The 26,364-nt window shown below is 49.4% G+C and overlaps 2 protein-coding genes across 6 annotated transcripts in view; both read left to right on the forward strand.

Annotated features, from left to right (window-relative positions):
* Nucleotides 1-18,878, forward strand: part of STYXL1 (serine/threonine/tyrosine interacting like 1) — a 71,514-nt gene extending 52,636 nt beyond the window's left edge. For 2 of the 5 annotated variants that reach the window (XM_042922595.1, XM_042922594.1), the window contains exons 7-10: nucleotides 336-410; nucleotides 1,484-1,581; nucleotides 3,271-3,398; nucleotides 18,627-18,878. In XM_042922595.1, coding sequence (XP_042778529.1) covers nucleotides 336-410; nucleotides 1,484-1,581; nucleotides 3,271-3,398; nucleotides 18,627-18,758 — 433 coding nt within the window. In that variant the 3' untranslated portion in view covers nucleotides 18,759-18,878. The remainder of the gene's footprint in view (nucleotides 1-335; nucleotides 411-1,483; nucleotides 1,582-3,270; nucleotides 3,399-18,626) is intronic. The other 3 variants (XM_042922596.1, XM_042922597.1, XM_042922598.1) reach the window with 3 other exon arrangements.
* A 1,409-nt stretch (nucleotides 18,879-20,287) lies between these two features.
* Nucleotides 20,288-26,227, forward strand: TMEM120A (transmembrane protein 120A). The gene is made up of 12 exons (XM_042922901.1): nucleotides 20,288-20,474; nucleotides 22,142-22,260; nucleotides 22,494-22,610; nucleotides 24,247-24,306; nucleotides 24,547-24,642; nucleotides 24,716-24,805; nucleotides 24,991-25,056; nucleotides 25,167-25,228; nucleotides 25,330-25,422; nucleotides 25,544-25,608; nucleotides 25,715-25,783; nucleotides 25,871-26,227. The coding sequence occupies exons 1-12, from the start codon at nucleotides 20,394-20,396 to the stop codon at nucleotides 25,982-25,984; spliced, it is 1,032 nt and encodes a 343-aa protein (XP_042778835.1). The 5' UTR covers nucleotides 20,288-20,393; the 3' UTR covers nucleotides 25,985-26,227.
* Nucleotides 26,228-26,364: the final 137 nt, after the last annotated feature.

Genomic DNA, 26,364 nt, shown 5'->3' on the forward strand with positions numbered 1-26,364 from the left:
TTTCTACAAAAAGCCTGCTGGAATTTTGATTGGGTTTGAATTGTATCCATAGGTCAGTTTGGGGAGAATCTTACCAACATTGAGTCTCCTGATCCATGAGCATAGTCTGTCTCTCCATTTACTTAGCTCTTTCATTTCTCTAAAAAATGTTTTATAATTTCCCAGTGTACATGTTTTACACACTTTGTGTCAGATTTCTTCCTAAGTATTTGATATTTTTGATGTGGTTATAAATGGTATTTTTAAAATGTCAATTTCTGATTGTTCATTGCTAGTATATAGAAATGCAGTTGATTTTTATAGTAAGCTTGTACCCTTCTACCTTCTCCATCTAGATGCCTCCTACACTGTGAAGCTTTCCCCAGCTCCCTCAACTTCTCTCTGCTCTTCTTCTCCAGTATCACATGCAGGTCTTTATCCCCAAACCTAGCCAGTTGGATTGGGACCATTTGTTTCTGTGTCTGCCTCCCCCATCAGACCGGGAGCTCCTTGACGTTGGGAGAGGCCAGCTCCTATTTGGTTCATCTTGTGCCCACTAGGGTCCAGCCCACGGTCTGGCACACAATAAATAGTCATTGAGTGAGTGTCTGAGGAAAGAATGAATAGATGGGTGTGGATGGATAGATGGAGGAGGGAGGGGGGAGGGAGGGATAGATGGAGGAGGAAAGGATGGATCGATGGATGGATGGATGGGAATTGTATTTGCTAAACCAGGCTATTTTTGTTTCTGAATCTGCTGCAACTTCCTGCGTGCCACAGTGGTCTGCATACTGCTGAATGTCACCAGTAGACCGCAGTCTTCATAAATAACATTGACCAAATACTTACGGCATGCTGGACATTCTGCAAGCTCCCTGCAGGCATCTTCTCGTTAAACGTGTCACACACCTCCTCTCCTCCTCTCTCTCCTGTGTTCATAAAGTTCTAGCCACTCTGATTTCTCTGTTGGTTCTCAAATCCATCAAACACACTCCATCTCTGCACCTTTGCCCTGTTCTCCTCTGCTCAGGGCCCTCTTTCCTCAGATGACTGCTTGGCTTGTTCCATCACCTCTTTTAAGCCTGTGCTCCAATGTTACCTCCTCAGTGAAGCTTTCCCTGACCGCTAAAACAGCCACCCTACCACTCTCCATCTCCTATCTGGGGCTTTCTCCGTTTAACATGACAGGTGCATTCTCCCAGCTCATTACCTATTCCTTCCCATCCTCATTTTACTTTCTGCACCATATTCTAGGAAAGTACCACGTTTGGTTAATAATAATAATGATGTCCTGTTTCTTGAGCGTTTATTCAAAAGTGTGCCAAGCAGACTGCCAAATGCTTTACATAGATGAACGGACTTCACCCACATGACACCCCTATGGGGTAGGGGCTTTTTTTTTTTTCTGCGAGAGGTCCAGTTATTTGCCTGCTGCTGTGGATGAGGACCGCTCCAGCGAGCCTGTGTGTGAGGCTGCCTGATTGCCTGCTTTCCTTCTGTTTAGTTTTGTAGATGACGCTGACAGCCTCCTGCACATCAAGATAGAAGATTCCCCGGAAGCCGACCTTTCCCCCTTTTTAAGGCACCTCTGTCACTTTCTCGGTAAGGGGCAATCTCCAACCAGGAAGCCACTGGTCTGTGCCCAGGGGCCAGAAGGGCTGTGGTACCTTGACCACGCTTCTGCTTCTGACTGTGACTGTCAGCACTGAGGAAAGAAAGGGTGGGGCCAAGCACAAGCCCGGCTAGGTGTGGCCAAGCCCCAGGACAAACTGTCCCTCAGGAGCCCTTGACAATGAGGGCAGCCACATGTTTACCTTGGGGGTAGTGGGGCCAGATAAGACCACCGGATTGCAGATTGAGCGCCCTGCATTCTGACCCTGGCTGGACCAGTAGGCCCTTTTGGGTCCACTTAACCCTTGGTCCCGGCCTCACTGCACCTGTTGGGAAATGAGAGTGTTGCCCGCCTCCCTCCCCCCACCACCTGCTGTGGGTGCATATGGTCAGAGCAGCCTGCTCTGGGCTCTGGGAACCCAGAGGTGAATCATACTCCATCCCTGCCCGCCTGTCCTGTCAATGGGTGGAATGGATGGAAAATTCCAGAACCCTCCCAGCTCTGACTTCCAGGATCCCCAGTGTGTGTGTGCCCAGTGTCCCTTTGGTTCTCCCATCACACATGGCAGTGCCCACCAATCACTTACCTCATTGAGGGTGCAGTTTTCAGTCACCCCAGGGCTCACGATTGCCCAAGGAGAGCAAGATGGCTGGAGAGATTGAGGTTGAGTCCAGTCAGGGGCCCTACCCCAGGGCTGCCTGCTGGGTACCACTTTAGCCCCCAGCCCACATGGCCGCACCAGGGGCCAGAGAATGGCTTTTTGGCCCAAACATCCTTATTTGCCTGGGAGGTTGCAACATTCACTTGACCAGTATCTAGGCTGTGACTTGCCCTGTGTCCCACCTTGGGATGGCAGAGTCCTGTGCCATAGAGGCCCCCTCTCCAGCCCTACCTTGCTGGGTGGGACTTGCTGGGCCAGTCCTTAACTGCTCTGTGTCTCTGATTCCTTGTCCATATGATGAGGCACTTGGCCTTAACCATCTCCTCCAGTGCTGACAGTCTGCAATTTCGCATGTGGTATGTTTATCTCCAGTTCTCAGAGGTTACCCGATCAGCCCAGGATGCCAGCTTAGATTTCCTCCCCACCCCTCACTGGGCGAGCCTCAGCCTCAGGGGCGTTATTAAGTGTGATCGTAGCTGACCTCTCCGTGTCAGGCATGGGGCTAAGCACAGGACAAAACCTTTTGAGGTAGGTAGTATACTGTAACCCCATTTTCTGGAGGATAAAACTGTGCCTTAGAGTAACATGCTCGGGCCATACAGCCAGTGAGTGGCCGAGCCAGGATTCATACCCAGGCCGTACTGCCTCTGTCAGCACCCCCATGTCCTGGGGGGACCATCTTCTCATCCCACTCAGGAGGCCAGCTGGTAACTGAGCTTCTTGGGCTAGAAACCTGGAGAGCCAAAAAAAAAAAAAAAAAAAAAAAAAAAAAGACCTTTGCATGATAATGCTGAACACCCAGTGTGATTCTCTTGAACTGCCAGTGAGGTCTGAGGACCTCCATGTGCCAGGTGATGAAACAGTGTCCCAGAGATGTTGCGTGACTAGCCTATGCCATGGTGTGCTGGGTCTGAACTCACTCTTGGACCATGGGCCCCTGAAGCCAGTCAGCTTACGGCAACTAAGGTCCACAGGGAACGAGGCCATGCAGGTCCCCCGCCTTTCCTTCCTCTTGCAGAACTTCACCTCCAGCTTGGCTCTGTCATCCTGGTCTTTTCCACCCTGGGCATCAGTCGCAGCTGTGCGGCCATCTTGGCCTTCCTCATGCACTGGAATGGGCAGACCTTGAAGGTACGCACTCCCCAGGCGAGGATCAGACTGCAGCTACCTCCAGCAGGCAGCGTCAGAGCTGGACCTGGGAGGAAGGGGGCCCAGGCACTACCTTGGGGCCCTAACTGGGGGGCGGGAGGGAGAGGGGTCAGGGAAGGGAGCTCCAAGTCTAGGGCTCTATCCAGCATACACACCCAGGGGCAAGGTCCCAGAGGTCTGGGCCAGAGGCTGAGGCTGTGACATTAGAGACCTGAGGCTTGGCGCGTGGGGCAAGCCCAGAGACTCAGGCTGGGCAAGGCCATGGCCAGCCACACCCTCATCATGTCCCTCCTCAATCTGACTACTGGCATTTGTTCAGGCTTCTCCCAGGGAGGTAAGTTTTGGCTATTGCTTGGAGCCAGAGACTTGCAGCGCCCCCAGGCTCCAAGGGCACCTACCCTGACAGTCTTTACCCAGATTGGAGAAGGGGGCAGAGACCTATCTCCACAAACCCTGTGGAACCAGGGCTCCTGGTGCCGAGGGCAGTGTGTTTTGAGTGCGCTGGGAAATGGCAGATCTGCCCTGAGGGGAGGAACAGCTTGTGCGTGATTTCCAAGAACTTGGGTAGGACCCACACAGCTCCCATATATGCCCGGGGCTGTGCTTGGAGGAAGGGGAGCATCGAAGAATGACCATGGTCAGGGCCTACTGCTGGTGGTTTTAGATATTGACCCCACGTGCTCTGTGGGGGTGAAATTGCAAGCTAGAAGGAGTCTTAGACGGCCAAGAATTCGACCTGTGGGTACGTACCTGGCAGAAGTGAAAGCAAAGACTCCGAAGTTTGTAGAACCATGTTCTTGGTTCTACACTTGGTTCAGCACTGACGGTAGCCGGGAGGGGGGAGTGACCCAAGTGTCCATCTACAGATGGGAAAATAAGTGGGTAGTGTATCCAAATAATGGAATGCTACTCAGCCTTAAAAAGGGGAGACATTTTGACACCTGCTGCAACATGGATGAACCTGGAGGACATTGTGCGGAGTAGAATAAGCCAGTCACAAAAGGACAAATACCATATGATTCCGCTTATGAGGTACCCGGAGTCGTCAAAATCACAGACATTGGAGGTAGAATGGTGGGTGCCAAGGGCAGGGGGCAGCGGGAACGGGGAGCTGTTTAATGGACATGAAGCTTTGGTTTGGGAAGATGGAAAAGTTCTGGAGATGGATGGTGGTGCTGGTTGTGTGATGCGGCAAATGCACTTAATGCCACTGAACTGTACGTCCAAACCCGGTTACGGTGGTAAGTTTTCTGTATGCGTATTTTACCACAATTGACACCATTGAAAAAGAAAAGCATCTGGATGCAGAATCGCAGGCCTGGAGCAAGAGAACCAGACCCCTGTTCTCACCCCGTGCAAGGTGAATTGTCGGAGGTCATTGCCTGCTTGAGTGTTTTGGTGTGTGCTGCAGGGAAGGGTGTGACGTTGCTGATAAATCTGGGGAGGGAGGCTTGTGCCTGATAAATCTGGGGAGGGAGGCCTGTGCCGTTGTTCCTGTAGAGATGCCTCTCCAGCCACCTCCCCAGGAATGGGCGCTGGCCTGCAAGGGGCCCCTTCTCTGCTGCCTTGAGCTGGAATGTGGAGAAGACTGGAGCTGGCAGAAGGTGTGGAGAGCTCACTGCTTGCAGGGGGTGTTCCAGGATGGGAGCTCCCCAGGAGTTCGAATGGGGCCAATGGGAGCCCTGGCCTGCTGGGGTCCCTGATTTCCTTACGGCTCATGGTGAAGTTTGTGTACAAAAAGGTCGAGCGAGAGCCTTGTAGCTCTGATATTTAGTGATGTTTCCCAGCCCTGACAAGCACATCACAGTCCTCTCTCTGCTCCCAGGCTTCCAGAGCTGGCTGGGGTGAGTGCAAGAGGGAGGGTTCACCCACCTGGCTCCTCTGAGTTCTCTAGCAGTGAAGGCCAGGCCCCCTCGGCTATGTGGTGGCACCCATGGGCCCACCCACGGGTCCCCAAAGAACTCCAGCAGTGAATTCGAGGGCCATCTGGGTGTGGCTGTCCTGCTCAGTGGGAGGACAGGTGCTTGGGTCCTTGAAGGACCCAAGTCCTCCTCTCAGGAGGAACCTGGGATTAGTAATCTGTGTTGTGTGCAGGGATGTCCTGTTGCTGGGGGCTCTGCCCTGAGATGCCATCTAGATAACTTGACAAAAAATGCTATGCAACCAGAGCTGTGGACAGCAAGAACTGCCACTGTGACCTTGCTGGGTCTTTTCCAGACTGAGTTAGTCGTGTGTGGTGGTTAGGTTTTCCTAACCATTACCAAGCAATGCCCTGCATTACTGACAGAGGTTGACCTGGGCTCAGCTCTGCTGCTGCCTGGGGTCCAGAAAGACATTCCCTCCTCCTGTTGTCTGTGTGGTCCTGGGGTCCTCCTCCGTGCACTGGGGAAGCCATGTCCCTGGCTGTTGTCAGCTCAGTTGAGATGGTCAGAGCCCATGGGCTTGGCAAAAAAAAAAAAAAAAAAAAAAGTGTGGGCCACACTGGGGCAATATACTGCTTCCTGGGCTTATGGTCCCAGCTGAGCTCACTGAGGCACCAAGACCAGAAGTGGGAAGTTAAGGGGTGAACCCTGAGCCACCCTGCTTGTCCTGGGCTTTCAAGGCTTTGGCACAAGGTTGTGTGGGATCCCAGAGCCAGCAAGTCCTTAAGAAATCTATTTCAGTTCCTTTAAACTGCTGACAGTAACTTTGTCCCTTAAAAGATCTTCAGAGAAAAACAAAACAAAACAAAACCCAACTCCAGAGGCACCATAATGGCTACTATTGGCAGAGTGCCAGGTCATTGTGAATACTTCTTGCATAATGAAACCACAAGGACCCCGCAGATTGTTATTATCCCTGTTTTGCAGGAGGCTTCTAGAGGCTGAGTAATTTGCCCAAGGCCCCATAGCTGTAAGTGGCAAAGCTGGAATCCAAAACCACCACACGGCACAGTTTGAGAATCTGGGCTTTACACAGAGCCCAAGGTGGTGGGAAGAGCATTGGCCTTGCACCCTGAAGAATGGGGCTGTGGGCTGGCTGCTGCCTCTTACCAAGAGTGACCTGGCCACATACCTTCATCCTTCGATCTCACTGGTGTTTTCTGTGAGTCCAAGCAGATGCTTTGTGGGCTGAAAGGGGTTGTGAGCAGTGAGTGTGGGGGACTGTGATTATAGTTTGTCCTCAGGGGCCCCATCTGACCTGATCAGGACTTAGTAAACTTTACAACTGCATAGCTCTGCCCCAGGTACCACTGTTGTTGTTATTGTTGTTTTAAATGGCAAAGTACAGATAACATGAAATTTACCATTCTGTCATTTGTAAGCATGCAGTTCAGCAGCATTAAGTACATTCACATTATTGTGCAGCCGATCTCCAGAACTCTTTTCATCTTGCAAAACTAAAGCTCTATACCCGTTAAGTAGCAATTCCACATTCTCCTCTCCACCCAGCCTCTGGCAACCACCATTCTCCTTTCTGTGTCTATGAATTTGACTCCTTCAGGTACCTCATATAAGTGGAATCATACAGTATTTGTCCTTTTGTGAGTGGCTTATTTCACTTCACATAATATCCTTAAGGTTCATCTATGTTGTAGCATGTGCCAGAATTTCCTTGCTTTTTAAGGCTGAATGATATTCTGTTGTATGTAGTATTCACCAGTGAGCCCATCAGGGCCTGGTGCTTTCTGTTTTGGAAGATAAGTTTTTAATCCAATTTCTTTAATAGATAAAGGCCTATTCAGATTGTGTGATTTTGTGTGAGTCTTGGCAGATTGTGTCTTTCAAGGAATTGGTCTGTTTTATCTAGATGCTATGTGGACATGATGTTTGTTGTTCATAGTATTCCTTTAGTCTCCTTTTAATGTCCATGGGCTCTGTAGTGATGTCCCTTTTTCATTTCTGATATTAATGAATTGTATCTTCCCTCCTTTTCTTAGTCTTGCTAGAAGCTGATCAATTTTGCTGATTTTTTCCCCCAAAGAACCAGCTTTTGATTTCATTGATTTTTTTTTTCTGTTGATTTTCTGTTTTCAATTTCATTGATTTTGGCTTTAATTTTTATTTTTTTCTACTTACTTTGGGTTTAATTTACTCTTCTTAGTTTCCTAAGAAGGAAAACTTAGAGGATTGATTTAGATGAACATTCATCTTGTGAATGTTCCATTTGATCTTGAGAAGAATGTATATGCTGTTGTTGGATGGAATATTCTATAGGTGTCAGTTATATCTAGTTAATTAATGGTGCTGTTGAGTTCAACTATGACCTTATTGATTTTCTGCCTGCCATATCTGTCCATTACTGATAGAAAAGTGATGAAGTCTCTAGAACAGTGGATTCATCTATTTCTCCTTGCCTCACATATATTGATGTTGTTAGGTACATGCCGTTGTATGTATGTATATACGTATTTTGTTTATCCCTTCATCTGTTGATGGATCTTTGGGTTACTTCTACCTTTTGTTTATTTTTTGAATAATGCTACTGTGACTGTGGGTGTGTGAATATCTTTGAGATCCTGCTTTCAGTTCTTTTTTTCCTGTTTTATTCTTTGTTAAGATATAATTAATATATAACATCAGTTTCAGGTATATAACAATTGTTCAGTGTTATGTACATACTACAAAATGATCACAATAAGTCTTGTTAACATCCATCACCACATATAGGTACAAATTTTTTTCTTGTATGAGAACTTTTAAGATCTACTCTCTTAGTAACTGTAAATTATGCAGTATAGCATTAACTATAGTTACCATACTGTGTATATCCCTATGACTTATTTTGTAACTGGAAGTTTGTACCTTTTGACCACTTTCCCCATTTTGCTCACCTCTGGCCCCTACCTCTGGCAACCCTCAGTCTATTCCCTGTGTCTGAGTTCAGCTTTTGTGTGTTTTTGTTTTGTTTTTTAGGTTCCATATAAGTGAGATCATATGGTATTTGTCTTTCTTTGTCTGACTTCACTTAGCATAATGCCTTCAAGGTCCATCCATGTTGTTGCAGATAGCTGGATTCCTTCCTTTTTAATGGTTGAATAATATTCCATTGTGTGTTCCATTCTGTTCCATGTTGTCTTTATCCATTCAGCCATCAGTGGCCACTATGGTTGTTTCATGTCTTGGCTATTGTAAATAATGCTGCAGTGAAGATGAGGTACAGATACCTTTTTGGGCTAGTGTTTGTATTTCCTTTTTTTTTTTAATGTTTATTTTTATTCTTGAGAGAGTGCACATGTGCAAGCAGGGGAGAGGCAGAGAGAGAGGGGGACAGAGGATCCAAAGCGGGCTTCATGCTGACAACAGAGAGCCCTATGTGGGGCTCAAACTCACAAACTGAGATCATGACCTGAGCTGAAGTCAGATGCTTAATTGACTGAGCCACCTAGGCACGCTGTGTTTTTGTTTCCTTTCTATAAATACTCAGAAATGGAATTTCTGGATCATATGGTAATTCTTTTCATTTTATTGTTGTTTTTTTTATTTTAGAGAGAGAGAGTGCTTGTGAGTAGGGGAGACAGGCAGAGGGAGAGGGAGAGAGAGAATCTCAAGCAGGCTCCATTCCATGCTCAGTGTGGAGCCTAGGATTGTGACCAGAGCTGAAATCAAGAGTTGGATGCTCAATGGACTGAACCACCCAGGTGCCCCATATTCCTAATTTTTTATGAATCTCCATATTATTTCCATAGTGACTGTACCAATTTACAGTTCTATTAGTGCATCGAGGTTCCCTTTTCTCCACATCCTTGTTTGCACTTGTTATTTCTTACATTTTTTTGGTAATAGCCATATTGTGATTTGTTACCTCATTGTGATTTTGATTTGCACTTCCCTGATGATTAGTGATGTTGAGCATCTTCTCCTGTACCCATTGGCCATCTGTATGTCTTCTTGGGGAAAAGACATCCAGATCTTCTGCTCTTTTTAAAATCAGATTTTTTTCTATTACATTGCAAGAGTTATTTATATATTTTGGATATTAACCTCTTATTAGATATATGATTTACAGATCTCTTCTCCCATTCAGTAGGTTGCCTTTTCATTTGGTTGATGGTTTCCTTTGTTGTGCAAAAGCTTTTTAGTTTGATGCAGTTGTTTGTTTTTGTTCTTGTTGCCTTTGCTTTTGGTATCAAATCCAAAATATCATCACCAGGACTGATGTCAGGGAGCTTACCAGATATGTTTTCTTCTAGGATCATTATGATTTGGGGTCTTACATTCAAGCCTTTAATTTTTTTTGAGTTGATTTTTGTGTATGGAGGAAGACATGTTCCAGTTTCACTATTTTGCATGTGGCTGTCTAGCTTTCCAATGCCATTTATTGAAGATTGTCCTTTACCCATTGTATATTCTTGTCTCCTTTGTCATAAATTAATTGAAGATTTATACATGTCGGTTTATTTCTGGACTATTTTGTTCCATTGACTTATGTGTGTATTTTTATGTCCATGCCATACTGCCTTGACTATGATAGCTTTGTAATATAGTTTGAAATCAGGATGTCATGCCTCCCGCTTTGTTCTTCTTTCTTCAGATTGCTTTAGCTATCTGAGGGTCTGTTAATGATTCCATACAAATTTTAAGATTGTTTGTTCTATTTCTGTGAAAAATTCCATTGGAATTTTGTCAGGGATTGTGTTGAATCTGTAGATTGCTTTGGGTACTTGGGATGTTTTAACAATGTTAATTCTTCCAATCCATGAGCCTGGAATATCTATTTATTTGTATCCTCTTCAGTTTCTTTTATTCATGTCTTACAGTTTTCAGTGTATACGTTTTTAGCTCCTTGGTTAAATTTATCCCTAGGGATTTTATTCTTTTTGGTGTAATTATAAATGGGATTGTTCTCTTAATTTCTCTTTCTGATAGATAGTTCATTATTAGTGCATGTGATTTTTGTGTGTTGATTTTGTATCCTGCAACTTTACCAAATTTATTATTCCTAATGTTTTTTTGATGGATACTTTAGGGCTTTCCAAATATAATACCATTTGTAAAGAGTTTTACTTCCTTTCCAATTTGGATGCCTTTTATTTCTTGCCTAATTGCTCCTGCTTGCAATACTATGTTGAATAAATGTGGCAAGAGTGGGCATCCTTCTCTTATTCCTGATCTTAAAGGAGAAGCTATTCAGCTTTTCACCATTGAGTATGATGATGGGCTTGTCATATATTGCTTTCATTACGTTGCAGTGTATTGTATTCCCTCTATACCCACGTTTTGGAGAATTTTTATAACTGGATGTTGATTTTTGCTAAATTCTTTTTCTGCCTCTGTTGAGATAATCATACAGTTTTTATCCTTCACTTTGTTATGATGGTATATTACATTGACTGGTTTGCAAAGGTTAAACCATCCTTGCATCCGTGAAGTCAATCCCGCTTGATCCTGGTATATAATTCTTTTAATGTATTGATGAATTTGGCTTGCTAAGATCTTGTTCAGGATTTTTGCATCTATGCTAATCAGGGATATTGGCCTGTAATTTTCTTTTCTTGTTGTGTCTTTGTCTGGTTTGGCATCAGGGTAATGCTGGCCTTGTAGAATGAATTTGGGAGTGTTCCTCCTCTTCTGTTTTTGGGAAGTGTTTAATAAGGAAGTGTTTAATAATGTTCGGTCCAATTCATCAGTGAAGTTATCTGATCCTGTACTTTTGTTTCTTGGGGGGTTTTGATTATGGATTCAATCTCGTTACTAATAATTGGTCTGTTCAGATTTTCTATTTCTCCATAACTCAGTCTTGGTAGGTTGTAAATTCCAGGAATCTATCCATTTTTTCCATTTTGTTCAATATGTTGGTGTATAATTGTTCACAGTAATCTCTTATCCTTTGCATTTCTTTGGTATCAGTTGTAACATTTCCACTTTCATTTCTGATATTATTTGAGCCCTTTGTTTTCTTGGTGAGTCTAGCTAAAAGCTTGTCTATTTTGTTTATCTTTTAAAAAAACCCATCTCTTAGTTTCATTGATCTTTTCTGTTGTCTTTTTAGTCTCTGTTTCCACTTTGGTCTTGGTTATTTCCCACTTCCTAGTAATTTGGGGCTTAGTTTGTTGTTCTTCTAGTTTCATGAGGTGTTTTTGTTTCTTAATGTAGGCATTTATTGCTATGAACGTCCTTCTTAGAACTGCTTTCGCTGCAGCCCATAAATGTTGATATGTTGTATTTTCATTTTCATTTGTTTCAAGACATTTTTTAAAGATTTTATTTTTAAGCAGTCTCTACACCCAATGTGGGGCTTGAACCCACAACCCTGAGATTGTCACATGCTCCACTGACTGAACCGGCCAGGTGCCCTCAGTATATTTTTGATATTTCTTTTGATTTCTTCATTGATCCATTGTTTGTTTAGTAACATGTTGCTTAATCTCCATGTATATGTGTACTTTCCAGTTTTCTTGTAATTGATTTCTAGTTTCATACCACTGTGGTCATAAAAGATGCTTGATAATATCTCAGTCTTCTTAAATTTATTATTTATTTTGTGGCATAACATATGATCTGTCCTGGAGGATGTTTCATGTGCACTTGAGAAGAATGTGTTCACTTTGAGAGGGAATGTTCTGTAAATGTCTGTTAGGTCCATCTGGCTTAATGTGTACTTCAAGTCCAATGTTTTATTATTGATTTTATGTCTGGATGACCTGTTAATGCAAGTGGGGGTATTAAAGTCCCCTACTATTGTTATATTGCTGTCTATATCTCTCTTTAGGTCTGTTAATATTTGCTTTATATATTTAGGTTCTTCTATGTTGGGTGCATAAATATGGACAAATTTTACATCCTCTTGTTGGATTGAGCCTTTTATCATTATATAGTGACCTTTGTTTCTTATCATAGTCTTTGTCTTAAGGTCTATTTTGTCTGATATAGCAGCTTCAGCTTTCTTCTGGTTTCCATTTGCCTGGAGTATCTCTTGCCTCCCTTCACTTTGTGCGCGCACGTGTGTGTGTGTGTGTATGTGTGTGTGTGTGTGTGTGTGTGTGTGTGTCTCCTTAACATCTGAAGTGAGTGTCTTAGGCAGCATATAGATGAGTCTTCTCTTTTTTTTTAATCCATTTTGCCACTCTGTGTCTTTCGATGGGAGAAGTTAGTCTATTTACATTTAAGGTAATTATTGATAGGTTTGGAATTACTGCCATTTTAACTGTTTTTTGGGGGGGCTGTTTTATAATTCCTTTTTCCTTTTCTTGCTCTCTTTGTGATTTATGATTTTCTGTAGTGGTTTGCTTATTCCTTTCTCTTTCTCTTTTGTGTATCTATTACAGATTTTTGCTTTGTGGTTACCATCAGACTTACATAAAACAACTTATAACAGCCTGTTTTCAGTTGATAACAACTTAAGTTTGAACGCAGTCTAAAACTCTACATTTTTACTACCCCTCCCAATGTTTTATGTTTTTGATATCCTAATTTACATATTTTTGTCTTAGTTATTTGTAGTATTTTTGTCTTTTAACCTTCACACCAGATTTATAAGTGAAGCTACCACCTTTACATTAGATTATTTTGAATTTTACTCTACCAGTGATTCTTATACTTGCCTTTTTTCCTAACACTAATTAGTGCCATTTCATTTCAGCTTTAAGTCCCTGTAACACTTGTAAAACTGGTCTGGAGGTGATGAACTCCTTCAACTCTTGATTGCCTGGAAAACTCTTTATTTCTCCTTCAATTCTAAAGGACAGCTATGCTGTGTAGAGTAGTCTTGGTTGGCAGTTTTTTCTTTCAGCTTTGAATATATCATGTCGCTTCTTTCTGGCTTGCAACATTTCTGCTGGAAAACTGCTGAGAGTCTAATGGGGCTTCCTTGTGTGTACCAAGTTGTTTTTCCTTTGCTGCTTTTAAGATTCCCTCGTTGTCTTTAACTTTTGATTAATTAGTTGTGATATGTCTTGGTGTGGATCTTTGGGTTCCTCTTTTTTAGAATTCTCTGGGCTCTGGGTATCTGTTTCCTTTTCCAGGTTAGAGAAGTTTTCGGTGTTATTTCCTCAAATAAGTTTTCTGTCCCTTTCTCTTTCTTCTTCTGGGACTCCTGTACTGCGAACATTGATCTTCTTGATATTGCCCATAAGTCCCTTAAGGTATTCTTGTTTTTCTTTTCTTCTCCTCCTCCCCTTCCTTCTCCTCTTCCTCTTTCTCCTCCTCCTCCTTCTCCTCCTCCTCCTTCTCCTCCTCCTCCTTCTCCTCCTCCTCCTCCTCCTCCTTCTCCTCCTCCTTCTCCTCCTCCTCCTCTTCTGCCTTCTTCTTTTCTATCTCCTCCTTCTTCTCCTTCCCCTCCTCTTCCTCCTTCTCCTCTTCTTCCTCCCCCTTCTCTTTCTCCTCCTCCTCCTCCTCCTTCTTTTCCTTCTCCCCTCCTCCTCCTCCTCCTCCTCCTCCCCCACTTCTTCCTCCTCCTTGTCGTCGTCGTCGTCGTCCTCCTCCTCCTCCTCCTCCTTCTCCTCCTTCTCCTCCTTCTTCTCCTCCTTCTTCTCCTCCTCCTCCTCCTCCTCCTCCTCCTCCTCCTCCTCCTCCTCCTTCTTCTGTTGCTGCTTTGATTGGATGCACTCCACTGCACTGACTTTGAGTCCACAGATCCTTTCTTCCACTTCATGTAGTCTGCAGTTGAATCCTTTAGTTGTACTTTTTCAGTTTAGTTATTGTATCCCGCAGCTCTGTGATTTCTGTTTGGTACTTTCTTATGTTTTCTGTCTCTTAGCTGGAATTGCCACCAAGGGGGTTCAGGAGAACCTCGGTGAGCGTCTTTATGACATCAACTCTTTATCAGGTAAATCACTTATCCCCATTTCATGAGGATGTTTTTGTGAGGTTTTATCTTGTTTTGTGAGATTTATCTTGTGAGCAAATATTTTCATGTGCTTATTGACAAATCATGTATCTTCTTTGGGAAAATGTCTGTTCAAGTTTTTTTGCTTATGTTTCAATTGGGGTGTTTGGTTTTTTTTGTTGATTTTTAGGGGCTCTTTCTATATTCTTCATATTAGCACCTGGATATCAGTCATTTGGAATGTATTCCTCTGTTTGTTTTTTTTTTTCATTTTCCTTGACTCTGTTGGTTTCTATGCAGTGGGGAAAACAGCCACCTCTTCCAGTCTTGAAGGAATGGCCTGGTGTAGGAAATGAACCTTATTGTTCAACCCTTCCCTATTTCTTGGTTGTCTCTCACACCTTTTTGATTGCCAAAGCAGCTTGCTCTGTTCTTAGTGGCTCCCCATAGCTGAGGGTGTGCCAAGACCTGTCAGGGGTCCAGGGGAGGATCTAAGTCTGCATCCAGATTCGGGCTGATTGGAAGCCTGACCTTCAGGCAGCAGCTTAAACAGTATGCAAATATACCCGTTTCAGGGGAAGATGGGAACATAGGCATTTCTGTCTGCTCCTTTTACACTGAGCCACTGGGATGATAGCCAGTTAAGAACTATTTCTTTGTTTGCTACTGTCCTGTTGAACCCATAAACACAAGCCCCACTGGCCACCTGCTTTTGGTTATTTTGGGTGTACACCCAGAGTGGAATGGCTGGATCGTATGGTAATTCTATTTTTACTTTCTTGAGTAATCACTGTACTGTTTTCCACAGCGGCTGCACCATTTTACATTCCCACCGACGGTGTGCCAGGTTTCCAGATTCTCCACATCCTCACTAACACTTCTTATTTTCTGTTGTTGTTGTTGTTGTTTAAATAGTAGCCATCCTAATGGGTGTAAGGTGATATCTCGTTGCAGTTTTTTTTCTTTTTATTGTGTTAAAATACACATAATGTAACACTTATCATCTCAACCATTTATTTACTTATGTGCATCTTAACCATTTTGAAAAAGTATACAGTCCAGTGGTATTAAATACTTTCTAGGGGCATCTGGGTGGCTTTGTCAGTTGAGTGTCCAACTCTTGATTTTGGCTCAGGTCATGATCCCAGGGTCATGGGATTGAGCCCTGTGTTGGGCTCTGTGCTAAGGGTGGAGGCTACTTATGATGCTCTCTCCCTCTGCCCCTCTTCCCCACCTGGGCACGCTCTCTCTCTCTCTCTCTCTCTCTCTCTCAAATAAATTTTTTTTAAATCTTTAAATACTTTCTAGTGTTGTACAGCCATTACCATCATCCATCCCCATAACTGTTTTTATCTTGTAAAGCTGAAACTCTTTTAAGCTCTATTAGACAGTAATTCCCCATTCTCCCCTCCCCCCAAGCCCGGCAACCATCATTCTATTTCCTGTCTCTATGATTTTAACTCTGCTAGTTACCTCATATCAGTAGATCACACAGTATTTTTTCTTTTGTTGACTGGCTTATTTTACTTCTCACGATGTCCTCAAGGTTCATCCATGTTGTAGTGTGTGTCAGAATTTCCTTCTTTAAAAACATTTTTTTTAAATGTTTATTTGTTTCGAGAGAGAGAGGCAGAGAATGAGCAGGGAAGGGACAGAGAGAGAAGGGGACACAGACACAGAATCTGAAGCAGGCTCCAGGCTCTGAGCTGTCAGCACAGAGCCTGACGCAGGGCTCAAACCCACAAACTGCGAGATCATGACCTGAGCCGAAGTCGGACGCCCAACCGACTGAGCCACCGAGGTGCCCCAAGAATCTCCTTCTTTTTAAAGATAGAATAACATTCCATTGTGTATATATGCCACATTTTGTTTTTCCATTCATCCGTTGATGGACACTTGGGTTGCCTCCGTGTTTGAGGTATTGTGAATAATGATGCTACGAATATGGGTGTACAAATATCTCTTTCAAGACCCTGTTTTCAATTCTTTGGGGTGTATACCTGGATCATATGGTATCTCTGTTTTTAATTTTTTGAGGAATCTCCATACTGTTTTTCCACCATGGCTGTACCATTTTACATTCCCACCAACAGTACATGAGGATTCCCTTTTCTCCACATCCTCACCAATGCTTGTTGTTGTTTTTTGTTGTTTTTCTTTTAATATTATAACCATCTTAATAGGAGTGAGGCATTATCTTACTATAGTTTTGGTTTGCATTTCCCTAATGATTGGTGATGTCGAGCAAGTATTTTCGTGTACTTATTGACCATTCATGTATCTTCTTTGGAAGATGTCTATTCAAGTTTTTTGCTTACGTTTCAATTGGGCTGTTTGGTTTTTTGTTGAGTTTTAGGAGTTCTTTCTATATTCTTCATATTAGCACCTGGATATCAATCAGATATATCACTTGAAAATGTTCCCTCCCAAACTGTGGCTTGCCTTTTCACTCTGCTGATTGTGTCTTTTGATGCACGGAAGTTTGTTTTGTTTGTTTGTTTGTTTGTTTTTGATTTGTCCAATTTGTCCATTTTTAATCCCCTGTACTTTTGGTATCCTATCCAAGAAATCATTGCCAAATCCAGTGTTATGAAGTTTTTCTGTTTTCTTCTAAGATTTTTGTAGTTTAAGCTCTAACACTTAGGTCTTCAATCGTTTTTGAGTTAATTTTTGTATATGATGTAAGGTTAAGTGTTCAACTTGACTCTTTTGCATGCGGGTATCCAGTTTTCCCAGCACCACTTGGGCTTTCTCCATTGAATGGTTTTGGCACCCTCCTTGAAACCATTTGGCCACATATACAAGGGCTTATTTCTGGACTGTCTATCCTATTCCTTTGGCTTAAATGTCTATCTTTATCCCATTACTACACTGTTTTTGATTACTATAGTTTTGTAATAGCTTCAGAGATTTGAAATCAGAGAATATGAGAATTCCAGTGCTGTTCTCTTTTTTTCAAGACTGTTTTGGCTATGTGGGGGTCCCTTGAGATTCTATAAGAATTATAGGATGGGCTTTTCAATTTCTGCATGAAATGCTGTTGGGATTTGGTAGAGATTGTATTAAATCTATACATCACTTTGGGTAGTACTGACATCTTAACAGTATCAAGGCTTCCTGTCCATGTGAATGGGCTGTCTTTCCATTTATTTGTGTCTTTTTCATTTTTTTAAATGTTCATTTATTTTTTAGAGAGAGAGAGAGAGAGAGAGAGAGACTGACGCCGAGCATGAGCAGGGGAGGGGCAGAGAGCGAGGAGACAGAATTGGAAGCAGGCTCCAGGCTCTGAGCTGTCAGCACAGAGCCCGATGCAGGGCCTGAACCCACAAACTGCGAGATCATGACCTGAACCAAAGTCTGACGCCTAACCAACTGAGCCACCCAGGCGCTCCTATCTGTGTCTTTTAAAATACCTTAGAGCATGTTTTATTATTTTTAGGTTACAGGTCTTTCACCCCCTTGGTTAAGTTTATTCCTAAGTATTTATTCCTTTTGATGCCACTGTAAATGGAATTTTGTTTTTAGTTTACTTTTGAGATCACTTGTTGTTAGTGCATAGATATACAACTAATTTTGAGTGTTGGTTTTGTAATTTTGCAACTTTGCTAAATTCATTTATTCTAACAGATTTTTTGGTGTAATCTTTAAGGTTTTCTACACATAAAATCATGTCACCTGCAAACAGAGGTAATTTTACTTCTTCCTTTCCAATTTGGGTGTCCCTTCCTTCCTTCTTTCCTCCCTCCCTCCCTTCCTGTCTCTGGTTAGGACCTCTAGTACAACGTGGAATAGAGGTGGTGCAAGCTGGCATCCTTGTCTTGTTCCTGATCTTAGAGGAAAAGCTTTCAGTCTTTCACCGTTGAGTATGGTATTACCCGTGGGCTTGTCCTATATGGCCTTTATTATGTTGAGGTATGTTTTTTCGGTTCCTAGTTTGCTGAGGCCCATTTTTCCTTTTTCCTCTGTCCTCAACCCAGATAGAGACCAGTTTGTCCTCTTCCTTCAGGTAATGACCCTTCCTTCATTTTAAGGTGGACACCTGAAGGAAAGCAGTTGCGAGTTCCCTTCTTCAGAGAATTTCCCCACAGTTCCCTTCCCCTTTCCATTCATTTAGCCGTTCACAATGCCCACCTTTGTTGGGGCTGCACTGTGTGCCGGGCATGGGCATGGTACTCTCCTGCCCACAGAAGCTTTCACCATGTTGTCTCAGCCTTCACAGGAGCCGTCTGAACTAAGAATGATCTCTGCCCCCATATCCAGCAGCAGATGCGCAGAGGTGCCTGCTCAAAGCACAGCCAGCTCCTATGACTCCTTGCCCTGATGTATTAACTCCAGGCTGCTGCTGCTTCTGTGTCCAGCCATTAAGCTGTGTTGCTGGCCCACAGCAGGTGCCTCCTGTCCCTCCTGAGCTGGCTGTGATAGAGGTGGAAGGGCTCAGGTCCAGTCCCTGAGGTCTGCTTTCTCTCCTTGCATTGACAGAAGTCCTGGGCCTACGTCAAGAAGTGTAAAACCAACATGCGTCCAAACCGGGGCTTGGTGGCTCAGCTGTCAGAGTGGGAGAAGGTCGTCCTCGGAGACCGTGTCACAGACACCTTGGATCCACTCTACTGATCTTTTTGTGGCCCAGCTATGGGTCCCGAAGAACCTCGCTTGGGGGCTTCTTGTGGGTACTGGGCCAGGCTGTGTAACCAGGTTGGTGTGGAAAGAGAAGGCCTTTGCTGTCTGAAGTCATGTAGCAGCCTCCTGTAGTGGTTCTTCTCCGGCTCCTCGTTCATGCCACAGAGCAGGCAAGACTCAGCAGGAATCCCCCCATCCCTGGGTCATCCTGGACACCCTTCCTGCACTCCTGAGGCTGCCTCTGGAAAAGCATTTGGCTGTCTGAACAGCTATCCCACATGCCCCGGTGACTTGGACCCTTTGGAGGCTATCTGGGAGGAGTTCCAGGGGAACTGCCTTACGTTGGTCCACAGGGGTGTCACAGTGCCCACCTATGGGCAGAGATCCCCCCCCCCGCCCAGCTCCAGAGATGCCAGGCCCAGCCTTAGCCCAGGTGTCAGTCTCCACAGTTCTGACAGGTTTCTGGCACGGGGCACACCGTTGCCTCATCCCTGGTCCTAGAACTCCCCAGCCAGTCCGATGGCTTCTTCAGAGTTCCTTTCCTTCTCCCCCACTCATTTCCTCCTGGCTGGCTTCCCCAAGAAGAGATTTCCACCCCTCCTATCTCCCACACCCATGCTTCTGGAAATTCCTCAGGTCTTAGGGGGATTTTCTTCGGAATGTGCTTCCAAGCCCTGGAAGCACCCACAGCACAAGTCAGGAGATGGCACAGACGATGGGACTGACAGGGAATTTGGGATGTCTGCCCCTGTTCAGTCACCAAACATTCTCTGCCACCCACGTGCGGCTGGGGAGGGACCTAGAGGTGAAGGCCATCTCACCTTCCAGGACTCTTTGCAGAAGGGTGAAATTGTCCTGCTCCCCAACGGAAGCCCAAGCCCTCAAGGAGTGGGGTTTTGCCCGACGGATAAGGGCTTTCCAGCCAGCTCAGGCCTGAAATCCGTTGGGCTAGGAACAGGAACAGAGTTTGGGAAGGCTGCAAACAATGGCTCTGTGGGTTAGGGACCTCCTGGTAGGAAGGGCAGAGCCGCTGGCACGTTTTCTTTGGGGACCTGGTGGGGATTAGCCTTGTGTGTTAGGACGGGCAGTCTGGTGGCTCCTGCGAGGACAGTAGCGGTGAGTCTGGAGGCTGGGAGACCGTAAGGCTGCCGCTGTAAAAATCCAAGCCAGAAAAGAGGCTTGGAATCCTCTTCCTGCAGAGGTGCTGCTTTCCCAAGGACGAAAGTGTTTGAGGCAGGGGTCACCCCCGTGGGCTTCAGTTTACTGTCAGCGTGACCGGGCGGAGCTCTGCGGGGCGTAGCACGTGGCTGGCACGATCCCGTGGAGCCTGAGCTGGAGCCGGCGACCCCGGCGCGCGCCAGCCCCAGGATGGGCTGTGAGCTGCGAGCGGCGGGGAGAGCGCCCCAGCACACGTGGCCCCGCCCCCGCCCCGCCCAGGGCTCGGATTGGCTCAGGCAGGGGGCGGGGCTAGCGCTCTGGTAGCTTCAGGCCTTTTCCCATTGGTGGTCTTGGCGGCGCGAGCCCGGAAGCGGACGGGGGCGGCGGCGGAGGCGGCTGAGGCGCCTCGGGCGGGCCGGGGTTGCGGCGAGGTCCCAAGACTCGGCTTGTCCGGCGTGTGGCCCGGCAGCCATGCACCCCCCGGCCCCGGGCCCGTTAGGCGACTGCCTGCGGGACTGGGAGGAGCTGCAGCAGGACTTCCAGAGCCTCCAGGTGAGTGCCAGTGCGGGCGTCCATTGGCCCTGAGCCACGTCCCTCTGGCTCGAGGTCAAGGGTCGGGCAGCCCTGGGTCAGGCAGTGGGGGCTCAGGGCCAAGGGTCGAGGACGCTGGCGTGGCACCGGAGGGCGAGGAGGCCCTGGGTGCTGGTGGCCCTAGCTGGACCCTCCTCTCGGCCTCAAATGAGTGTCCGGCGGCAGCCCCCATCGCCGGCACTGCCGCTGCGACCCTGGTGGGGACCCGCTGCACCTAGCGGACCTGGGGCCTTGTGCGGGGGCCTCGGAAAGAGGTCCCTGCCCCGTCCTCTCCCAGGAGAGCGGCCTCCTGAGTCAAAGCCGGCCAGGCCCAGTCTTGGGTCGGTCACCTCGCAAACGTGCCTCGGGCGCCGGGCGCCGGCACGGCTGGAGCCAGAGCAGCGCCAGCAGCGCGGTCCCCGCCCTAGGACAGCGCTGGGAGGTCTGGGCTCCCCCGGGAGGCAGGGTAGTGGTGTGTAGGTGAAGTGCCTGGATGGGGGCGGGGCCCATCCAGGGTGAAGGACAGCAGCCACGGAGGCAGGACTATGTGGCTACTGTAAAGAGAGTGAGGGGAGAAGTGGGTGGGCCAGACCCTGCAGGGACCTCATGGACGGGATTGGAATCTTTCTGATACCAGTAGGGAGCCATGGGAGGAAGTGTCTGGATCTGACTTGTATGCACCCTGTGCTGTTCTGTGGGGAGCCCCGAGGGGAGGGGTGAAGGCTGCTGGTCTCCTCTGGACAGGAGAAACTGGTTGGTAGGGGTGGCAGATGCAGCACATGTTGGGCTCTGAGGGGGGTGTGGTGGCCCCTTTGGGCCATGGGAAACAAAAGAAGACCTAGAAAGGGTAGAGTACCTAGGCCGGCTGGGTACTTGGTCATGGCTTTATCTCTCCTGAACTGGTTCCAGCTCCTTCCTGTCTGCACTGAAGCCTTGTAGCCCAGCCTGGGCCTGGCCAAGGCTACTGTCACTAGAGTTTCTCCTGGAGTCCTGGGCAGAGCAGACTTAGTCTCCCAGCCTGGCCACCCCTGCCTGACCTTCCTCACACTTCCTATGGTTGTCTCCAGGCTTCTCCTCTGGAAACTCACCCACCAGGGCAAAGTGCTCTGGGAAGCTTTGGGCCAAAGGTGCTGGGGGAGGGGTAGAAGGACTGATCTTACAGCTGGAGGTCTAAGGGCTGGAGCCTGATGACCTTTAACCTGGGAAGCAGATGCGGGGAGTGCCAGAGCAGCAGGCGTCTTGGACAACCTCAGCTCCCCTGTACTAGCAGGCCGGGTAGGCAGGAGGATCCGAGAGGGCCAGGGTGGCTTCAGGCAGCCTGATTGGTCCAGAAGGTAGACCTTGGGCCTAGAATCCGAACTCGAGGTGGGAACAACTAGTAGGTGGGCTGAGACCAAGAAACTTTCAGAAACTAGTCTGTTTCTGGGACAAGGGGGTCGTGATGGCCTCTGGGCTTTGAGGAGGAGCCCCATCCCCTTGCCTGCCTTGGGGAGAGGGCAACCTCAGGGAGGTCCTTGGGCCGGCTGTCTCCTTTCTTTCTCAGACCCTCCAGAGGAGCCCCTGGGGCGTCTCTGCCCCACGCCCTGTCCAGCAGGCGCTGGCTCAGGGGCCTTCTAACCAGCCTGAGCCTTCCCCCGCCTGCTCCCCAGGAGACCCACCGGCTGTACCGCCTGAAGCTGGAGGAGCTGATCAAGCTGCAGAACAGTTGTACCAGCTCTATCACTCGGCAGAAGAAGCGGCTCCAGGAGCTGGCTCTTGTCCTGAAGAAGTTAGGACCCTCCCCCGCCGCTTCCACAGTCCCCCATGCCTCCCGTACCGCCCTGGCCTAGGGCTGGGGAGTGGGCGTCGGATCTGGGTTGGGGGAGAGCTGGCACGGACTCCCGAGTGTCCTGGGCGTGGCGTCTCCCCTCGCTGGGTCCTGTTGACCCTCCGGCCCCACGGGTGTCGGCTGGGGATACCTGGGGGCCCCCTGCCCTGACTCTGGCTTCTGTCCACCTGCAGATGCAAACCCTCCCTTCAGTCGGAGGCTGAGGAGGCTGCACGGGAACTGGAGAACCAGATCAAGGAGCGCCAAGGCCTCTTCTTCGATATGGAGGCCTATTTGCCCAAGAAGAATGGGTGAGACCCCCCTCCCCCAAGCTCCGTTCAAGATGCTCCTGGGCGGCGGCCTGAAGAGCAGTTTCCTTTGGTTGCTTGGCTGGCAAATGTTCCTTCGACCTACTCTGGGCCGAACAGTCAGGCCCAGCCCTGTGTCCGGGAGATGGCACGAGTGACAGTGACAGTTCACGGAGATGGGTGCTTTGGGGAGGAAGGACAAGAACTAGAGGAGCACAGTGAGGGGTGCCTCACCCAACCTGAAGGTCAGGGAAAGCGTGGAGCACGAAGGAGTGAGCCTGGCGGGCATGGGAGGGTGGAAACCGCAGGTCTGGCCAGAGCTCAGGGAGGTGGTGGGCGACCAGAGGGGAAACCAGGCCTCGGAGTTTGCTTTGGCCCCAGTAGGCCGGGCAGAGGGACCTTTAGATCAGCCACCGTCACTGAGGAGAGTGGCAGGGGACAGTGTACAACCCTTGGCCGAGTAAAAGAGACCGCAGGCAGCAAGACAGCTGAGAAAGAGCATGTTCCAGAAGGAGGGGACAGCAGCCTCAGATCAGATGGCCCGGGGGGTCAGAGGCCATACGGAAGGGAAATGTTTCCTGGAAGTCAGGGCGGCCTTGGAGAGAACCACTCCACAGGATGGTGGAGGTGGAAGTTGGTAAGCGGGTGACCAAGAGCTGGGGGACGGGCACATTTAGGCAGCTCTTCCCAAGCTTGGCTGTGAGTGGAAGGGGAAACCAGCAACTGGAACTTGGCCTAGGGGTGGGGGTGGGGGAGTGCTTTTGCTGCGCCCTCGTTTGTGTGTGTGTGTGTGTGTGTGTGAGTGTGTTACTTTGTACCTGGGGAAGACCTGGGCACATGTACCTTCGGGGAGGTGGGACCCCCGGAGTGAGAGACCCAGTAAAGGGAAATCCCTGGGGAGGTGGGAAGTGCTGGGCGTGGGCCCTTCTCATTTGTGAGGGGAGGGCGAGCAGAGAGGGTGAGGAGGGAGGCCCAGGAGAGGTCAGCCGCCTGGAGGGAGGGTTTGACGAGGCCACTGCAGGGATGGCGTAGGGAGCTGGGGGTTATGGGGTCGACAAAGTGGCTGACGTGCAAGGGGGGCTCGAAACCTCAGCTGGCTTGGGAAAGGAGCCTGGGGTTGGGGGGCCTGGAAGCCTCAGAGAGAGCCAGGGTCCACATGGGGCAACCCACCTGGGAGGCTCAGGGTCAGAGCACAGGCTGAATTTCGGAGGGAGCCCTTCTGGGCCGGGAGGGGGCCCTGGCGGGGCGGACTGGGGGCTGAAGGCTGTCAGGTAGTAGGAATGGGGGAGGTGATGGCGGGTGTGTGCGCTCACAGGCACCGAGCCCTGCCCCGGGCTCGCAGGGGCCATCTGAGATGTGGGCACGGCTGCCGGAGGGTGGGAGAGCCAGGCCGCCCTGGAGGCCCTGGGGAGAGACCAGGGAGGGGACGCTGCTGGTTTACCCTGGAGCGGGACTGGGGAGCAGGCAGAGAGGCTGGGCCTTGGCGTCTCCCTCCCCTCGAGTGGGGCCGCAGCACCCCCAAGGTCGGAACCCTAGGCCAAGGCCACGGGAAGTCCGGGTAGGGATGGCGGCCCCAGCTCTGCGCCTTTGGCTGCCCTCCCCGTCGGAGCCTCTCCTCACCTGGTGACCCCTCTCCTAGGTTGTACCTGAGCCTGGTTCTGGGCAATGTCAACGTGACACTCCTGAGCAAGCAGGCTAAGTAATTTGTTGTCGTGGGCTGGGTCCCCACCCTGCTCGCCACCCTCCCAGGTCCTTTCCATCCCGCCCCAGCTGCCCCGGCTAAGCCTCAGGGCGCAGCGGTCAGCGCCGGGGTCGCTGTCCCGGGCCAGCCCGTGCCTCCTGCGGAAGTGTGTCTGGAACAGGAGCCTCCCTTCCGGGTGGAGGCGAGGGTGGGCCCTGCCGGCACCCCGGCCTGTCCCACGAGTGTGTGCCCACCCAGGTTTGCCTACAAGGACGAGTACGAGAAGTTCAAGCTCTACCTCACCATCATCCTCATCGTCATCTCCTTCACCTGCCGCTTCCTCCTCAACTCCAGGTGGGTGCGCTGCTCAGGACTAGGCCCCCGCCCCCCTCCAGGCTCTGGCACCAACCCTGTGTCCCCTCCTCAGGGTGACAGACGCCGCCTTCAACTTCCTGCTGGTCTGGTATTACTGCACGCTGACCATCCGAGAGAGCATCCTCATCAACAACGGCTCCCGGTGGGCGAGGGGGCGAGGCGGGCGCTGGAGCTCCCCGGGGAGGGGGTGCGTGCCCCGGGCCCCCGAGAAGCAGGCACCGGACCGGGGTGCTGCTTTCTTCCCGCCTCGGCCTTGCTCCCTGTCCCTGAGCACCAGTCCTGGGGGTTGAGGGGACAGGAGTGACACTGGCTTCCCTATGTATGCAGGATCAAAGGCTGGTGGGTTTTCCATCATTACGTGTCCACCTTCCTGTCGGGAGTCATGCTGACGTGGTGAGTGGCAGGGCTTGGCTCCCGGGCCCTGGGGGGTCGAGGGGGCGAGTGCGGGCCAGAAAGGTGGTGCCCCCCGAGCTCCTTACCCTTCCCACCGCTTTCTCCCTCAGGCCCGACGGCCTCATGTACCAGAAGTTCCGGAACCAATTCCTGTCTTTCTCCATGTACCAGAGTGAGTATCTCAGAGGGCCCCGCTCGGCTCAGGAATCCCCCACGGGGAGGGGCGGGCCGAGGACTTGGGGCCCCAGCCTGGTTCTGATGCCCCCGCCCCAGGCTTTGTGCAGTTCCTGCAGTATTACTACCAGAGCGGCTGCCTGTACCGCCTGCGGGCCCTGGGCGAGAGGCACACTATGGACCTCACTGTGGGTGAGTCGGGCGTGGCCGCCCTGCTTGGGAGCCCTGACAGGGGGGCCGGAAAGGGGAGTCCTCTCCTGTCCACGTGGGTCTGAGAGACCGTGCCCATCTCCGTCCTCTTTCCTCCCCGCAGAGGGCTTCCAGTCCTGGATGTGGCGGGGCCTCACCTTCCTGCTGCCCTTTCTTTTCTTTGGACACGTAAGTCGTCTCTGCCCCTGCGCGTCTGGCTGGGCATCCCCGTGTTCTGGCTTTGGGCCCGAGTGGGGACGGGGATCTGCTGCTTGAAACCTCCCATTCCTCCCAGTTCTGGCAGCTTTTTAACGCGCTGACGTTGTTCAACCTGGCCCGGGATCCTGAGTGCAAGGAGTGGCAGGTGAGCGGGGTGGGGGGGGGGGCCCCCGGAGAGGCATGCCAGGAGGGCCGGCGCCCGGCCCCGTCCTGACCCCGCTTCCTCCCCCAGGTGCTCATGTGCGGCTTCCCCTTCCTCCTACTCTTCCTTGGCAACTTCTTCACCACCCTGCGGGTTGTGCACCAGAAATTCCACAGTCAGAGGCGTGGGAGCAAGAAAGAATGAGCCTGGGCCTTCCCCCGCCCGCCCGGCTCCCTACGACACCCCTGGCCTGGAAGCGGGTTCTGGCCCCTGTGTTGAGGGGGTAGGGGGCTCCCCTCAACCGGGAGGGTCTCTCCTGCTCTCCCTGGGGTGTTGTGGGCTCTGTGGGCCCCAAAGGCTGTGCTGGAGAGGAGGGGCCTGGGCCTATGGCCCAGGCCTGCGGGGAGCTGGGGGCCGGCAGCCTCAATAAAGGAAGAGCGGCACAGAGGTGGCTTGAGGCGTGTGCTCTCCGAAGGGTGAGGCAGGGCCTCCGCGCCACCACAACATGGGTTCTCGGGGCTCCTGAGCTGCTCTCTGGGGGTCTGAGTAGACCCAGGGGGGAGGCCCCGGATCTGCTCAAGCAA

The sequence above is a fragment of the Panthera leo genome, chromosome E3 (assembly GCF_018350215.1).
Source record: "Panthera leo isolate Ple1 chromosome E3, P.leo_Ple1_pat1.1, whole genome shotgun sequence".
NCBI lineage: Eukaryota > Metazoa > Chordata > Mammalia > Carnivora > Felidae > Panthera > Panthera leo.

Excerpts from the sequence above, each read along its gene's own strand:
- TMEM120A (XM_042922901.1), top strand. The coding sequence starts at position 20,394 with ATGCACCCCCCGGCCCCGGGCCCGTTAGGCGACTGCCTGCGGGACTGG. Across the intron at positions 22,611-24,246 it reads TATTTGCCCAAGAAGAATGG|GTTGTACCTGAGCCTGGTTC; the intron begins GTGAGACCCCCC and ends CCCCTCTCCTAG. Across the intron at positions 24,806-24,990 it reads CTCATCAACAACGGCTCCCG|GATCAAAGGCTGGTGGGTTT; the intron begins GTGGGCGAGGGG and ends CTATGTATGCAG.